Here is an 18431-nt window from a genome sequence, read left to right on the forward strand (position 1 = left end):
TTGAGGCGCAGGTCTAGTCCCCGAAACCAGGCTGGCAGAAACCCCACACCCGCCTCAGCCCTCTGTCTCACCCTCTGTTGCCTTTGGAGACGTCCACACAGAAGCCCCCCCACCCCAAATCCCTCATCATGCTCTGAGGGGTGGCTCATGCCAACCGTCTTTGGGTAGGGACCCCCGGCTACCTGAGGAAGCAGAATCTGACTCTTCACTGAGGTTCAGTGAGAACTCCCCCATTCTCCTTTATATTTTTAGAAAGAAGGTTGAAAAAGAGAAAGCCAGAGATAGAATAAAGCAAGGGAGAAGGATCAGAGAGGAAACGTGAGGGAGAAAAATGACAGCACTGTGCTCTGTTATCTTCTAAAGTAGCTTGAAATAAAAAGGAGAGTTGAACTGGGGAACTCTAAACAGATCCACCAGGAATGGAAAGCCCAAGGGGTGCCTGGGAGAAGCCCTCAGCTCGGCCTCACAGAATCACGGGCTGTCAGACGTGGAAGGGACGCCTGGGGTCACCCGGCCCCAGTTCCCACCCTGGGCAGGAATCCCCTTTGTGTGTGCCCGGCACCGGCTCATGTATTTCCCTGCTCTCCGCATTCTAGCACCATCTGCTAGAAAGTTCTTCTGAAATCTGCAATGGTGACTTTTTCACCCAAACTGAACCCACGTTGGGTTCTCCCAGAAGAAGATCTGTGTCTCTTCCATGCAAGGAACAAACCCATCTCCTCTCTGCCCACCGCAGGGACTATGCGCCAGGCAGGCACCGTTTTGGGCACGGGGACTCTGCAGAGCTGGCTATCTGATACGAGAGTCAGATGAGTATCCGGGAGCGTTCTCCATCTGGTGTAATGAAGCTGGTGCGGATAGACCTCCAGAGTACAGGGAGACAAGTAGAAAGTGGGGGACCTCCCCACAAACTGAGACTCACGCCCCGCTGAGGAAATGTCAGCATATCAGTCAGCAAGATTCATTTAAGAATGTGAGAGGAGTTGACTGTTGAAATCACTGGTCATTTTAGTGTGATCTGGAGACTTAAGGGCCTCCTAAGGCTTCTTCGTGTGTCCTCCAAGGAAAAGATATTTTCATAATAATACTATGACACAGTTTACCTTTTTCACTCACTTTCTCTCCTGAGTGTCCAGTGGTGCTTCCCAGCGACTGCATGGCACGTGATGTCATACTGCTTAGATAGCTAACGGGATGCATGCGTATGTGTTCCTGTGTTTTAAAGCCTCTTAGTTTTAATCCACTATATGGTAATGACATAGATACTATGTACAAGAACAAAAGCTCTTCAGTAATGGAGTAGGAACTTAAATGGGTATGGAGAGAAAGGTATAGACTAGGAAGCAGTTGAGCTGGGGTGAGATGTGTAATGACCAGATGAGGATGGGTTTGGACTCTTCTGAGGGTCGTAAGGAGATGCCACGTGCCTTGGCAGGGGTCTGGGAGATGGTGAGATGTGCCTGTTATGAAAGATCACCTGGTCTGCTCTGTGATGAGGAGGTTGGGGGTTGAGTAGACCTGGGGTGGGGTTTGGGGGGAGGGGAGAAGGGTGCATCTCGGTGGCTGTTTTGGGAGGACGGTGGGGCTTCCCAGGTGGCATAGTGGTAAAGAGTTCTACCTGTCAGTGCAGAGCAAGCAAGACGTGTGAGTTTGATCCATGGGTTAGAAAGATCCCCAGGTGTAGGAAATAGCAATGCACTCCAGTATTCTTGCCTGGGAAACTCCATGCGCCGAGGAGCCTGGTGTACTACAGTCCATGGTGTTGCAAAGAATCAGACACGACTGAGCGTGCACACGTGCACACTGGGTGAAGGAAGTAGCAAGACTCTACCCTGAGACTTTTCTGGCTAAAATCATCTCAGTTTGTTCTACCACTTGAATGAATGAAACAATTCCCTGCATCCCATGCCACCATCCAACCAAACTATCAATTGGTTAGGTCTGCTCCTGGTTCATCCCTGACCCTCTTAAAGCAGGAGTTGCGGAGCAGAATCCCACTGAAGTGTTGAACCACCTCCCCTGTACCCAGAGTCGACTGAGGCCTCCAAGAAAACCCAGCAGCCCTGGGTTTTCCTTTAGGATATGCAAATTTAGTGCACGCAGGCCAGGAAAAGACACTGTTCTTTTTTTAGAGCATCCTATTACAGGCTCTGTGATCCATTTGGCTCAGACCCTTTTCATATTCTTGAAGAAATAAACTTTTCCATGAGCCAAGCTCTGCAATGTTTTTCTCAACTCATTTTCATCCTATTTATCTTTGCGTGTTTAAGTTTTTGGACTTCCCAAACTAACATAAAACTCCCCAATCTGTGAGCGATGCCAGACGTATCTTTGGGGTAGGGGAAAGAGCATGGGTGTGGGGAGGATGATGGGGTTGGGGTTTTGGTCTGAGCCTGGCCATCAATGAGCTCTGTGCCCTTGAGTGAGTCACTTTGCTTCTCTGAAGATAGCATCTTATCAACAGAATGTCCTTTCCAGCTAGGATATTCCACAGAGCCACAACCTCATAGTTTTAACTCCACATTAACAAGATAGAAAATTCTTCACTTAACAAATATTTATGGCATATTCACTATGTTCCACTAACTCCATCTTATGAACTTCAGGAAAAATATAATCACAGAAATTCTTGCCTTTGGCCACAGAATGTGGTTGTACCAAAAAGAAACCCTATTTTCCCTTCTCTTGAGCAAACACTGTACTTCACAGATGAATATTTTCTGAGATATTCAATACCACGACACGCTCGTAGCTCAGGAATCAGATAGCTAGATCTGATTGACTCAAATCTCAGTTTAGATCACTTATGCAAGCATATAACACATGGCAACTGCTGGGTTTTCCGTGAGAGGGTAACAATTGGCACTGGCTGTTTTCATTTTTTTCTTACTTGTGTGAATCTTTTCCCCGTTTTTGTGCCCAGAATATTTCAGGTGTGCTGAAGTATACATCTAGAAAAAACTTGGCACCGAGTTTTTATAAACAGTATTTGTGTCAAGAGCTGCAGTGTATATACACAGAGATATATAATAGACATCTGTACAGATTGTCATAAATGTAAATTTAAATCAGTGTGGGTTTGTATAAATATATTTCACACACATATATTGCCTGATCTCTAGTGGATAGCTTATATAAACATGTGACTTTTCATATAAAAAAGGTATGTACTTGTAATGAAGTAACAGTTCCGAAGTACTTTTGTTCCTTGCCCCTTCCTTTCTTTCCTTTCCCCTTCCTTCCCTTCTACCCTCCCTCCCATTCCTTTCCCTCTTTTCCCCTTCCCTATCTATCCTCCTCCTCCCCACCTTTCCTTCCCTTTCCTTTTCTCAACCTTTCTCCCAAATTTGTCACCACCCAGCTTATCAGTCTCCTGGGTGTGTTCATTTTTCCTCCTTAGGGACTCTGATTTGTCCTCCTTGCCTCTCATGTTCCCTTGGTACAGGCAAGAGTTGTGTATTATCTGCACTGATACAGTATTTTGTTAACTGATTCCATTAGACTGGAAGCTCCATGAGAACAGAGACCATGTCTGCAAAACCTGTTCTTCCAGGGACTATAACCTAGCCCTGGACACAGACAGAGGCAGCCATTCTCTGGATGGATGGATGGGGGGGGGGGGGGGGGTGGACCGATGGATGGATGGATGGGTGGAAAGGTAGATGAATGGATGGATAGATGGATAGATGGAGAGTATCTATGACTCTAAATGTTGATTTTTCTGAAAGACAACCTTCATTTGCTTGCTTGAAAGTCTTCACTAACTCCCCAGCTGTCTTAGCATGAAGTTCAGTTTCCTTAAAGTGACACACAAAACCCTTCATAATCTGGGCTCAGCTTATTTTGCCGGCCTTACCACTTACTCAAAACCACAATCATCTTATTTCACTTTCTCTATTAACTGTTCTCTTTGCTTGGAATAACTCCTCTTCCCAGGCTTTCACTTGTTAATTCTCCCTTATGTGTCAAAGCAGAGCTAATGTCTTTGTGAATATGTTCGTCTACTAACTATCTCATCCCATTTGAGTTTTATAGAACCCCTTGTGGGGTAGACATCGTTAGAGTAGGTAGTATGGTGAGAAGCTGTATAATTGATATTGTAACCCATGTTTATTCCTTCAAAGTTTGGCGTGCTCTCTGGACCCACAGCATCACAAGTATTCTGCTGCCCACCATGGAATTACTTAACATCTGAGGCTCTGTTTCCTCTTCCGTAAAATGAGTTTCATAAGACCAACGTCATAGACTTATTGGCAGGATGAAAAGAGTTGAGGCATGTAACATGCTTGGCACAGTGCCCAGCACACAGAGGATGGTCAGTGTGTGAAGCCTGGTGCTATTAAAGGGACTCAGTGCCCCTTGAAACTCTTTTTTTTTTTACATCTAAAAGTTTGTTCTGATAACCAGACAAGCTCACACTTTGCTAATATTTCTAGTCCTATTGACTTACTTGAGCATAATGATCAAGCTTAGTTTCTTATCCTTTGGAAAGCATTTGGTCTCTCTGTAGATTAACAAGAAACCAGGGATGAAAATCGGAGCCAAACAGATTTGTCATCTTTGCTCTCCTGTGGCTTCCCACCACTGAAAGTCATTTTCTCCAAGGAAGGGAGAAAGATCTCTCCATTCCTTGTCAGCTCCAGGAGAATGCATGGTGAGGGACAGCGGGGGTGCTCACCTGGAACATACCATTACATAGCAGGCTCTCATAGTCCGTGGACCCTTCACTTCTTTAACTCCATATGAACGCACTAGGAGAGTCTTCACTTAAATATCTATCGAGTGTGCGCTGTGCTCCCTGTTGCTGGGCAGGCACTGTATAAATCACTGAGGTGGCAACTGAGGAAAACAGAGCTGCCAAACAGAAGCAAAATGACAACCATCTTATAGGATTTTGCTGAGAATCAGGTGAATACATTAATGGCTAAGGAATGTGCTTTGTATGCATTGAAACACTGCCCTTGATAAGGCTTTTTGAATGATTAAGTGCTACATAAGTACCAAAAGACCCACAAAGTCAAAAGGATTCAGGAGCTCGTTGGGTTGGAGAATTGACAGAAAGAAAGACTTCAGCCTTATTTGTGCCTTTGACTTGAACAGCTGGTCTCTTCTATCCAGCATTTGCCACAGGTAATAGATGAAGTTGGCCAAGGAAAGGTGGAGGGAACCTTGTAGCTGTATCCATCTCTTCTTGTTCTGACGTGTTGTATCTAAAGAGTCTTTTCAATTTTCCTTGTCCTTGGCCCCTCCCCTGCCTCCCTTGCCCATTCTCGCTCCTCTTTTTCTCTCCTCTTTCTCATCTCCCCTGGACATCATCTCTTACTCCCTTGGCTGGGCAGAGGCAAGGGGATTGGAGATACTTAACAACTTTCACTGGAATGGCTTTTCCACCCAAAATCAGTTTCTAGTTTTCATATTGTGATGATTCCTATTATCTGTAACATTATCATAAAGCCTTTTCAGGCTAAGATTGATGTTTTCTTTTTCCCCCTTTTGCTTTTGAAATATCCAGCCCCTCCACCCCTATCAACCACTGATTTAAAGGGGGAAAAAAAGAATGTGGCTCACAGGACAACCTGAGATCTCCCATCCTCCCCTCACCAGCTGATGTGTATCTCTTGCTAGACACCCTTACATAAATCAAAGCCAGTCATTGCACTGAGTCCTGATTACTTTTCTCAGCAGTGCAAAGGAGAGTTCTCTGAGGGTCTAGGACTAATGATCTCAGCCGAGAAAAATTCAGAAGTCACTGCTCAGGCTGAGATCAGTGGGGATGAGGCATCGTTTCCCTGGGGAAAGACTGGAAGACTCTCTCCTTCCTTCTCCCCCCTCCCAAGCAGCCCTCTCCTCCCTGAGTCCAGCTGGACAGGGCTCAGAGAAGCTCCGTGGCATGGAATGACCTCATGTAGAAGAGGGGAGGCAAGAGATAAGATGGCTCCAGGGCTGCGTTCCAGCTCTGTCATTCAGGGTTCTAGACAGTTTCCTCCACGGAAACTCAGCCCAAGAGGCGGAAGCTATCATAACTCACCTCCTCTTCGCTGGAGGTTTCTGGCCCTTCTGTCCTTATAAGCAGGTTGTACCAGGGGGAGTCTAGTTTATGTTAGTGGCTCTCACGTTCAGTCTGGAGAACGAGGAGCTGCAGGATGAGACAGAGCTAGGCTCTAGTGCTGACTTTTACACATCAAGCTGTGAGACTCTGGTTAGTTCACGCCACATCTCTAAGCCTTGGTGGCCTCACCTCAGAAATGAGTCCTTGCAAGAATTAAACTGGTTCAGAGGACATAGTGGGTGTTTAGCATGCATCCCTTCTTTCTTTCCATCAAGTGAGAGACGAGGAAGGATAGTTTGGGCAGCAACTCCATTGTAAGCAACTTATTTGAAGGTAATTTTGACCAAACGTCTCGTGATTCAGTTCGTTCAGATCCACGTCACTGGGGTAGGAGTGAGCAGAAGTGCTGTGAGCACAGCAGATTCACCAAGACACTGAGAATCTTCCCTGTCTTTTTACCTTCCCTCTGTGTCCTAGTCTGGCCAGTATCTCCTGAGGGCTGCAGGAAACTCTGAGGACTTTCAGAGCTCATATCCTCATCTCTTGTCCACAGGTCATCCAGATGTTGAGCAGCCCTGTAAGTCCAGCGTCCGCACCTGGAGCCCCAATTCAGCCGTCAACCCACACACGGTCCCTCCAGCCTGCCCTGAGCCCCAGGGCTGCCACCTTGACCTGAGATTCCGCTACCCCTTGGTTCCTGAGTCTTTGACCGTCTGGGTGACCTTTGTCTCCACTGACTGGGACTCTAGTGGGGCTGTCAATGACATCAAACTCTTGGGTGTCAGTGGGAATAACATCTCCCTGGGGCCTCAGAACGTCTTCTGTGATGTCCCACTGACCATCAAGCTCCAGGATGTGGGAGAGGAGGTGTATGGCGTCCAGATCTACACGTTGGATGAGCACCTGGAGATTGATGCGGCCATGCTGACCTCCGTGGCAGACAGCCCACTCTGCCTGGAGTGTAAGCCGCTGCAGTACAAGGTGGTCCGGGATCCTCCTCTCCAGGTGGACGTGGCCTCCACCCTGCACTTCAGTAGAAGGTTCACAGACACGTAAGTGTGCTCTCTGGACAGGGAGATGATCAGGTAGGGGCGGGGGGTTGCAGAGGGATGTGAGGAGGGTCAGAGTGTCCTGCACTGGAAGGAGGGTGATCACAGACTCACCTCTGGGGATTTGTCACCTCGCGTTGGGTGAGTTGATATGGTGGGAAGAACAGCAGACCAAGAACCATGAGTCCTGAATGCTGGTGGCAGGTCTAACCTGGGACTCTAAGCCTCTCTGACCTCTCTGTAGCTTACTTTTCCCAACAGTGAAATGAAGGAGGCTGGATGAGATTAGCAAGAAAGTCATTTATTAGTAATGAAAATACAAGAACTGGAGTTTGCTAATGATCTCCTTTTTGGATTACATGGAAGTGTATTCTTGCACTGTGGTTGCCTTTTGAGGAAAGGGTGAAGTTACAGCAGGTTGGCTGGGAACTGGGCATGTTCTCAAATGTTTGCTTAAAAATAATGATGGCTGCTGCTGCTGCTAAGTCATGTCAGTTGTGTCCGACTCTGTGTGACCCCATAGACAGCAGCCCACCAGGCTCCCCTGTCTCTGGGATTCTCCAGGCAAGAACACTGGAGTGGGTTGCCATTTCCTTCTCCAATGCATGAAAGTGAAAAGTGAAAGTGAAGTCGCTCAGTCATGTCCGACTCTTAGCGACCCCATGGACTGCAAGCCCACCAGGCTCCTCCATCCATGGGATTTTCCAGGCAAGAGTACTGGAGTGGGATAATGATGGCAGGTGAGCATAACCAGTAACCGTCTTTGTTTTCCAATGAAGAAGAGAGGTTCATACCCATTTGATTCTTCAGCGCCCTCGCAGCTCTAGGTCTCCATGATTCTTTTTGGGTACTCGTTGCTTGGATGTGAGATAATGTTTGTTCTTAATATTCCTTTCTCAAGTCATCTCTCTATCACTTCTTCCTTAAATATCCTAAGGATTTATGTTTCATGACAGGCACCACCTTATTATGAAGCCATGAGTGCTTTTCCTCTCTGCCAAGCCATGGGTTACTGTCTTTGCATCTCTGACTTATTTCATCCTCTCCACAACCACAGCCTTAGTCTCCTTCTCATTTTACAGAAGGAAACTGTAGCTTAGAGATGTGAAGTCACTTGTCCAAGATCACATACTTAGGAAGTGGTGAGATCAGGATTGGAATTCATCCTGGTTCCAAAGCCAGTGCACTTAACCACTGTTTAATTAAAGATGTGATTCCAAGTTCTGCTTTAATTTAACAAATGAGGGAGCCTTAGCCTCACCTAGTGTGGATATGAAGTCTATGAAGAGTCTATGAAGTCACATCTGTTGAACCTCACCTCTTCTATGTACAAGTGACATAGATAGGGAACATTTTGAGAACTGAAAAGAACAATAGCTCAGGAGTCAGACACCTTGTGTCTAGCCCCAGCTGTTCCACTTACTCATGCTAGATAAATCAGTCAATCTCTTTGAGTTTTGATTTACTCTCTGTCTGATGAAAATGTTGAAGTCGATGGTAACTATGGGCCTTTTGTTGCACTTTCTTTGGTTCTAATATGATATAAGACACAATCTCTGCTCTGTCTGTTTGAAAATATGTGCTAAGCCAGTTATTAATAGAAACCAAGTTCTGGAGGAAACTTTTAATCTCTTTAAGAGACAGAACCACTTTCAGACACTTTACCAGCACTTCCTTTTACAAGGCCGGCAATTAACGTGCACATTGCAAGCAAACCCTTGCCCGTTCATTGACTCAGAGATGAAGAACATCTGTTTAAGAACTGAGAGGGAGCCCTTGGTTTGTGTTTGAGGATGTACTTAAAAGACCGTCTTGCCTTGAGAATCCTCCATAACCCCATCTCTTCCATCTCCTCACTTGTCTAGAATGGTAACATTCTATAAATATGCATCCACTTAACATTTCTGTATAAAACAAGGAAGAGAAGAAATAATAGATGTCTTAAAACCTCAACTTAGACACAGCTCTTTTTTTTTTTTTTTTTTAGCCTGGAGTTGTGAGCCTGTAAGAGCTAGCATGGGTTGATAAGTACAGGATGGTAGATTGCACTAAAGAAGTAAAAACACTGGAAGTTCTCTTCTCAGCTAAGCCACTAACTTGCTGTATGTTCTTAGACTAGTCACTTACTCTTTCTGGACCTCAGAGGCCTTACATCCATGAGGAGGAGGTTGTACTAGATGAGGGATTCTCAGACTGAGTTGCACATTACAAAACTTAAGGATTTGAAAATCATCTCCAGCTCATTTACATCCCCATCTCCTCCTTCCTCCTGGTCCTGCCCCAGATATTTATTTAGTAGGAAAATGAGGCATAACCCTTAGGCCTTTAACATCTCACTGGTTGATTCTAACTTGCAGCCAAGTTTAAGAACCTCTGCACCAAAGCAGGCTCTTGAAGTGTGGCCCAGACCAGCAGCATCAACAGGATCTGAGAATTTAGAAAGGGCAGGTTCTTAGGCCCCAGCCCAGACTGCTGACTAAGAAACTCTGCATACAGGACATCTCCAGATGATTCTGATGCTGTTTGAAGTTTACTAGTTATTATTCTCACTGATCTCTAAGCCCCAGGAAGCTCCCAGTTCTCTTTACTCACACGACTGACTGCTCATTCAATTTACAAGTATGTACTGAGAACATTCGAGGTGCCATAGTCTGTGCTGGGAGCCGTAGATTTCAGAGATGACTCGGTCCTCTTTCCTTAGACACTCACACTGTATTGCTGAAGACCTTAACCGCTTGGTAAAAATGCCAAGTCCTAGGCCGATTTGCTCCCAAATCACCACTCTTCAGGTCCAGACTGTGTACCATTTGCCCCTTCATCCTCAACAAACGTGTCTTTGGCCCCGACTATGTTGCAGGCACAAGGGCTAGACTGAGTCCTTCATTGACCTTTTCCTCTTTGTCTTTCTCGAGTCCCAAGGAATTTATTGGAGACCTGGGCTGGGCCGGGTTCCGTTTCCTGACTTGAAAGTTCTCTGAGACTCTGAAAAAATAAAATATCGTTCCAAGTCAACCTACTATTTCAACTCCTTTATCTCTTGGTAATTCGAGTTCTAAACTCCAACACAAATACCTCTTTGTGTGTGTGTGTGTGTGTGTGTTTCACTGCTTTCACATTTTTTCCATATCAAATAAATTGGCTCTTAGACAAGTTCTATATAAAGACTGTTTTGGAGAAAAAGAGGAGGGAGAGAAAAAATGCTTTCTTTTTCTTCCCTGACTCAACCCATTACATGATTCCCTTTGACCTTTGTCTTCATTTTTTTCTCTCAACAAAAATATTTATTCTTTCTGTTATCTATACTGCAGATAGTTTCCCAAGGTATGACATTGATGAAGGGAGAGGCTTCTGTGCTTACCCGATGGGCGCTGCTCGTAGACTGATTGCTCTTGGCCAGCGCGAGGCAGAACTGCAGACTGTCTCCCGTAAGTGGAAGCTCTCCATTAAGTGAGGTCTGAGACTGACAGAGGAAAAGGGGACCCGTGCTGACTCCGCTCCTAACTCACTATGTGACGTGAAGGCACGTTGCTTCACCTTTGTTTATTTTTTTCCTGCCTGTAAAGTGAGGGGACAACATATAAAGCTTTTCTCTGTGGATAGGAGTTGTTCTTAGGTGATTCGTTCTCTTTGGTTGGTTGTTTTTTAATAGTAAAAGGGACTCGGCAGAGACTGTTTATCTCTGACTCAGTACCCAGCATGGACCTCACTGGTTCTGCATGTCCCAGTGAAAGGTGTAGTTTGTGGATAATGGTAACAATAATAATCTAATAACCACTTACTGAATGTTGACTCTGCTTTAAGTGCCTTTCACGTATTTATGAGGCAGGTAAAGCTCAGAGAAAAAGGCCAAAACTCAGAAGACTGAATTATCCAACCTAATACAGCTGGTAATGGGAGTAGTTGTGTTTGTTTAGTCTCTCAGTCGTGTCCGACTCTTTTGCTATAGCCCAGCAGGCTCCTCTGGCCATGGGATTTCCCAGGCAGGAATACTGGAGTGGGTTGCCATTTCCTCCTCCAGGGGATCTTCCCAATCAGGGATCAGAACTCGTGTCTCCTGCATTAGCAGGCAGATTTGTTACCAATGAACCACCAGGGAAGCCTGGTAATGTCAGAGTCAAGTTTAAAACCCAGGTCTAATTCCAAATCTCACCTTCTCAACCACAATACTCCACCTGCTGTAATAACTCAGAGGCAGAATTTTAGAGCTCAGACCTACATCTAAGCTGGCTGAAGTTCAAGATACAGAAAGCAGAAGACAGGATTACAATTCACAGGCTACCAGCCCACAGACCGTTCCTGAGACCTGTTCTTGGAGTCAAGCAACACGAAATACATGGCCAGGTCTTTTTGTGTCTGGCTGGGAAGGAGTGAGGATACTTCTGTTTCTAACTTGACTGTCAAGCCTTCTGCACTGGGCACCATGCTCCTTGGGTCTGTATTGAATCTCCAGTTGTCTCTAATAAATAAAGACTCTGGATAAAACTAAACCTTTTTGGCTTAGAGAAAGTGAGATATAAAGCAAACCAGGAACAGCAGATAGCAGCTCACGTTCATTATTCATCAGTTTATCTGTTCATCCATCCATTGTCAATTCAGTGGTTTCTAACCCAAACTTGGAAGAACTGAGCTGTAACTGAGGAATATAAACTCCTTGAGGACTGGATTTTTGCCTCTTTATCCACTGGTGTGGTCCACATGCCTAGAACAATTCCAGGCACAAAGTTGGCATTCAGTAAATATTTTTGAATAATTCTTGAATAAAGAATGGGAAGGGGTTTAGCAGTTGAAGAGAAATGGAGAAGTGGCAATTTACTAAGTAGCTACTATATGTCAAACACATATACTAAGGTCTTTGCTTAGGCGATCTTATTTGACTTAATCTGCACAACTCCACAAAGTAGGTGGTCCTATACCCCAAATTACAGATCAGAGCCTAAAACTCAAAGTCTACACAGCTATCAAACAGTGTAACCATTGCTGGGGTTTGCACGGAGTTCCATCAACTTCAATGCTAGTGCTATTAATTATTCATTCTCTAGTTGAACAAATTTGTCTGTTGCCTACTTTGGTTGTACCTCTCTGTTCTTAGAATCATTGATTTAGAGCTAGAAATATTCTCAAAAGTTGTTTCTCCCCACCAGCTTATTTGTCTGTCCAAATTAATTAATCTATCAATTCTTTCATATTCAGACCTATTAAGGTGCCAACACAATCTCTATTTCACCTCACATCCTTGGTATTCTCAATATAAGTCTTGGAGTAAATGAATAATAATAAGGGAAGTATGAACTTTCCTGGTAACTCAGCTGGTAAAGAATCCACCTGCAACGCAGGAGACCCTGGTTTGATTTTGGGTAGGGAAGATCCCCTGGAAAAGGAATAGGCTACCCACTCCAGTATTCATGGGCTTCCCTGGTGGCTTAGACGATAAAGTATCTGCCTGCAACGCAGGAGACCTGGTTTCAATCCCTGGGTTGGGAAGATCCTCTGGAGGAGGACATGGCAACCCACTCCAGTATTCTTGCCTGGAGAATCCCCATGGACAGAGGAGCCTGGTGGGCTACAGTCCATAGGATCGCAAAGAGCTGGACACAACAGAACGACTAAGGACAGCATGGCACAGCAAAGGAAGGATATATTCCATGTGATCTCGGTGGAAATTGTTGTGAATATGAGTCCACATTTCACAAATCAAACCCTAAGTCTCTTTCTCTGGATTCCACATATTCAGAAACCCCATCGATAAGCTCAGAAACTTTATAGTTCACTCATTAGTTCATTTTCTGGGAGTATATTTGTTGATTCCCATCATGAACCCAGGCACCTTCAAGGCACTAGCAGTGCAGTAGTGAATAGAGCAGAGAGGACCCTTACTTTTACTTGATCCCTGTGATGTAGTTGGAAGAGACAAACCAGGGAGCATTACAGAGTACCCCAGTTGGTTAGAATATAGTGATTTTTAGATAGGTTGTCAGGCAAGTCCTCTGTGATAAGGTGATATTTGAACAGAGATCAGAAGGGTCTCATCGTGACTTATAGTAAAGGCTGGGTGACCTGTCGTCATTGAGACTCTACCCTGTTTGGAACAGAAACGTCTTATAACGTGATCCTTGGTCTTTGATCACTGTCGGACGTATCTTATCTTTAGCTGTGTATGTTTATTCCTCTTACCTGGTTCAGATTCTTAAGTGCAAAATTTAACATGCTTATTTGTAACAGAGTCAGGGTTCCATGAATGCTTGTTGGGTAAGTGAGTGAAGAGTGAGTCAGCAGTAGCGCAAAGTGAGACCTCTCAGAGACGAGTTTCTTGCCTCCAGATCTTAGCCATAAGATTGACATGTGATGCCATATTAAACGTCAAGGATTGGGAAATGTTAGGCCAAACCAGGGCCACCTGAAACAGGTGGCTCTTTCATGCTGTTTCTGTGGCTCTCAGCTGAGTCACCACTTCATGGTTTTTCTTAGGGCCATTTCTTTTCCTGGCTCTTTCTGTACATCACTTAGTCATGTGTTCTTTGTTCTTATAATTGTTCCTTTTTTTTCTTTCATTCATCAACCAAATGGTGAAAATCAGTAATTCAATCGTGTTTGGTAATGACTCCTATATTCACAGATATTTACTAGGTGTCTTGCTCTGTGCTATCCTCTACACTTGAACTAGAGAGCCCTGATGCCTGGCCTTATGAGCACACAGTTTAAAAGGGGAAACAGGAAAAAAAATCAGGTGATTATGCTGCAGCATGAAAAGTGTGTGGGGTGAGGAGCATAAGAAGGTGATATAAAATGCAAGAAGGGTCTCTAACCCAGCTTGAGATGATTTAGGAAGGTTTCTTGGAAGAAGGTTTCTTGCGGGCTTCCCTGGTGGCTCAGAGGGTAAAGCGTCTCCCTGCAATGCAGGAGACCCGGGTTCGATCCCTGGGTCAGGAAGATCCCCTGGAGAAGGAAATGGCACCCCACTCCAGTACTCTTGCCTGGAAAATCCCATGGACAGAGAAGCCTGGTAGGCTACAGTCCATGGGATCACAAAGAGTTGGACATGACTGAGCGACTTCACTTCTCTTTCACTTGGAAGAAGTTGTATCTGTCTAAGTTGAGACCTAAAAGAGCTAAGAGTTGATTATTGAAGAAGTTTGCCGTAGGATGGATGGTTGGAAAACGGATGCTCATCAAAAGTTGATACATACATAAACAAATGAAGGACTGAGTGGATGAATGGACAGATCGAATGTGCTTCCTGGCCCAAGAGCACGCTCAATCTCAGATCTCATGTAGAGTTTGGAGGAGGGGATGTAGTCATCTGGCCTGTCTATCCACTTTGATCCTTAAATCTACTTTATTCCTTTTAACTGCTAAATAATATTCCACAGTAGGAATGTGCCACAGGTTATTTAACTGTACTCATGGTCACGACTACTCAACAAATGGAAGTGCTTTGTCTTTGCCCATTGGATGGGTAAAACATGACTTTTCATTGGTGTTGCTATGATTGAGCATCTTGTCAAATATTGACTGGCTTTGCATCTCCTCTTCTGTGACTTGTCCGTTGACATGTTTAAGTGCTGTCTGATTGTTAATCTTATCATATGTTGGTTTTCCTAGCTGCTAAATTGGGATTTTAATGTCAGCCCACCTGCATATCCATCAGTGTTCTCGGAATCTAGGGTAAAACGGGTAGTCAAGGATGAACTAGCATTTAGGAAGGAGTTACTCTTAGAAATCATATATTCATTGGTATCTTTCTCAAATGCCCCTTGGATGGGAACCATGCCACCTTTAATAAAAATCAACCCAGGTTCTGACCTCAGCGGAGTCTAAATTTAGTCTCTCTGTTAACCACCATTACATATGCAGGTATCGTCGGTTACCGGTAGTACTAGCTTCACGACTCCTAGTAATTACCATGTAGAATATACTTCATATATGCTCAGTCATGTCCAACTCTTTGTGACCCATGGATTGTAGCCACCAAACTCCTCTGTCCATGGGATTTTCCAGGCAAGAATACTGGAGCGGGTTGCCATTTCCTTCTCCAGGGGCTCTTTCTGACCTAGGAATCGAACCTGGATCTCCCACATTGCAGGCAGGCTCTTTACCATCTGAGCCACCAAGGAAACCCCCAGGAAATACTTCATATATGCTTAGTATTTTTTATAAGCCCACCAATGAGATATAGCTATCAGTATGGTTTATTTTTAGATTTGTAAGGTCAGACTCAAAACAATAAAGTCATTCAGTTATTCATTTAAGGCCTTCCAGTTAATAGATGCTAGAGTCAAGTTTTACATCTCCTTGCCTGACCCTAACAGACGTGCCTGGCAAACTATAGAGCGTAATCATTGTTATGACAGAAAAAGGATAAGGTGATATCTTGATGAATGGAGAAAGTAGCTGTTAAAACTAGTTTTTCTTGTTTCCAAGAAGCGAGAGAATAAACACACACAAGATAACTTCTTTTCCATCTAATTTTTGAACATTTAAGCAGATGAGAAAAAGGAGGCTTGACAAAGTGTGGTCATGGTCAGACCAGCATGGTTTCCAAGAAGCTGTTGCTGAAATGCATGCCTTGCCTGCATTCTGATGTTCTGTCCACTGGGACAGAGGAGAGCATCAGGATTGGTAGCTATTTCTACAAACCCAGAACAAATGCCTCTGTTCCTAGCTCAGGCTAGCAGTGTACATAGTCAGCACAATCTTCCTCTATTTCTGGAAGCTGGGCATTACCCACCTACAACTCCCTCTCATCCGTCTTAGGCCAAGTACCTCTCAGCATGAAATACGGGCTCTGGGAACATTAGGGTAAGCAAAAGCGTTTAGCAAAATCACCAGATCTCCAGGATCAGCAGCAGCCATAGAAGTGCTGTCTGTCCGTAAGTTCCCTCGTGATTTTGAAAGTGTGAAGAGCCCCCGTTTGGTGCTAACACCATTGAGATCACTCATCTATGGATCAGTCTGATGCATTACTTGACTTTTAAACCAGGTCGTCATTCTAGTGTCTCTACAACAGATAGTAAGACTCAATCGAAATTAAGTGTTGAACTCAAGCCTCCGTTGATAAGCATATTCATTCATTTAGTCAGCCTTTTAATATGAAGTGTCTTCTGCATGTTAATCTCCACGCTGGCACTATAATTCTGAATCTTATAATTGGATAGGAAGGCTGGTCTGAATAATAGCCCAAATAAAAATATAATTACAGACTGAAGATTATTATTATGAGAGGTTATAATAGAGCATAATTCCCTCTTAAACTAAGGGGGGATATACAGAAGACAAGACTGGAGATGCAAGCAAAGGCAGGATGGTAATGGGAGGTTATGTTATGGAGTTTGGATTTGTTCATTGGGAAGTGGAGGGCTAAACCCATCAGATCTGTATTTTTATAAAATTGCTTTTGGTACTTCGTGAAGAAAGGGTTGAGGAAGGGTGAGAAAATCCATTTAGAGACTATTGCTAAAGTGCAAGCCAGAGATGATTATTCGCAGGAGAAGCGGATGAATTGGAGGAATGCTTACAATGTAGAACCAACAGGACTTGGCGATGTATTGGCCTCAAGGGTTCTGAGAAGGAGCTGTCCAATGACTCCCAGGTTTCTGGTTTGAGTATCTGGAATGAGGGAAATGTTATTTCCTGACATGGAGGAATAGATTTTAATTTAGTGTTTTATTACAGGGTGGGGTGGATCAAGCGCTCCCTTGGAAAACAATGAGTTGGTGAAGCTGGGTTGCACGCGGTGTCCTGATGTCACCTGCTTCTCTGTGCATTTGCTATTCTCCCTGTGGGTCGGCAGGACGGGCTGGACTTAGTGGTACAGCACCCAGTCCTGATTTTTTAAGAAAACAAATGACTAGGAAAGAGAAGGAAAATAACAGCCGTCAGAGTAATTACAGATGTGGGAAGAATGGAGGAATTTATCTCACACTGGGCATTGGCAAGAGGAGTGGACAAAATCCATTCAGTCTGTGCTCAGAGCCGATGAGAATCCTCAGGACAGAACTTAATGGGTTTATGTTGTGTCTGTTAAAGCAGGAACCTCAGACATGACTTAGGAGAGGCTGAATTCAGAATCAGGAGATCTGATTCCCAGGCCAGCACACAAGGGCCTTGCTGCGTAACCCTGGCCAGATTCTTTCAATGCTTTTGAGCCTTAGCTCTGATCCCTGGAAAAAAAAAGGCGGGGGGGGGGGGGGGCGCTGATTCCTATCCATACAGTCTCACAAGGGGTGCCCTGAAAAACTATTGAGCTAATGGACTTGCAAGAACATGATGCAATCTGGGGGACTATAAAGACTGAAATGTTCATGATTCTTCCTATTGTTTGGTTTTCATTAGGGTTGTTCTTGGCCTGGCCGGAGAGTATTTGTGAAAGACAAACACACAGACATGCACAGACACACGAATGAAACTGTTTCCTGGTCAGCTCCAGAGTTCAGTGCTGGATTTGGAGGCAGAAAAGATAGTTGCGCTTTTATCTCTGTAGCTGAGCTAAAGAAGAAGAGAGAAAACCCATGAAGGGCTGGCCCTGGAATCAGGAGACCTGACTTGGCAGTGCTGATCTCCTGAGATTGTGCTATATTCCTGGCCTATGACTCCCCAGTTGCGGGCCCGAGTCCACCCCACCCCCCCAACTTCTATGAAATGAAGGCCTAGGTAGATGACTCTCAAAGTCATTTCCAGCTCTGACATTCTGTTCAGACCCTCCTGGAGCTCTTACCTGCCCCGAATGTCTAATTCAGTAAGAGAGAAGGGAGCAGGCTGCATGTCCCACGGGAGCTCAGAGACTGGCCGTCTGTAAAGAAACCCTTCTAGGTGCACTGGGCCCTCGGAACTCCTCCCTGACCTACTCTCTCTCTCTCTTAAAGTTCTCCAAGCTCTCCATTTGAGACAGTTTCAAAATGCATTGGTGCATTTTTTTTTTTTTCCTATTCCATGACATCTTGGCTCGACAGTGAGATACCAGAGATGGGAACTAGGTTGCATTTGCTGCATTATCTTCAGCTTCTCGTACAAGGACAGGCACGAAGCAGATGGCCAGTAAACGTAGGTCAGTAAAGATGTGAATGAATGGGTGAGTAAACGCTTTGCAGATAGTAAATGGTCAGAAATCTGTGATGGTACAGGTGATACCTGGGATACTGGATGTCTTCCTCTAAACATCTCAACCGGATTAGTCACCAGAGGAGCAAAAGGAGTAAAGAAAACCTTACAGCTCGGCCTCCTTCTTCTCTCTGGGCCTCAGTGTCCTTATTCCTCAAGTCAAGGGATGAAGCCAAATGATGTAAGGCAGCCTGCCATTCACTCTGCAGGCACTGATTTAGTGCTCTCCTTGCCCCATG

The 18431-nt window shown here is 44.7% G+C and overlaps 1 protein-coding gene across 1 annotated transcript in view; it reads left to right on the plus strand.

Annotated features, from left to right (window-relative positions):
- PAPPA (pappalysin 1) overlaps window positions 1–18431 on the plus strand; it is a 266420-nt gene that overhangs the window by 79798 nt on the left and 168191 nt on the right. Inside the window, exon 7 of the mRNA XM_027550637.1 lies at window positions 6603–7101. Within this exon, the coding sequence (XP_027406438.1) occupies window positions 6603–7101 (499 nt within the window). The remainder of the gene's footprint in view (window positions 1–6602; window positions 7102–18431) is intronic.

The sequence above is a fragment of the Bos indicus x Bos taurus genome, chromosome 8, assembly GCF_003369695.1.
Source record: "Bos indicus x Bos taurus breed Angus x Brahman F1 hybrid chromosome 8, Bos_hybrid_MaternalHap_v2.0, whole genome shotgun sequence".
Lineage (NCBI taxonomy): Eukaryota > Metazoa > Chordata > Mammalia > Artiodactyla > Bovidae > Bos > Bos indicus x Bos taurus.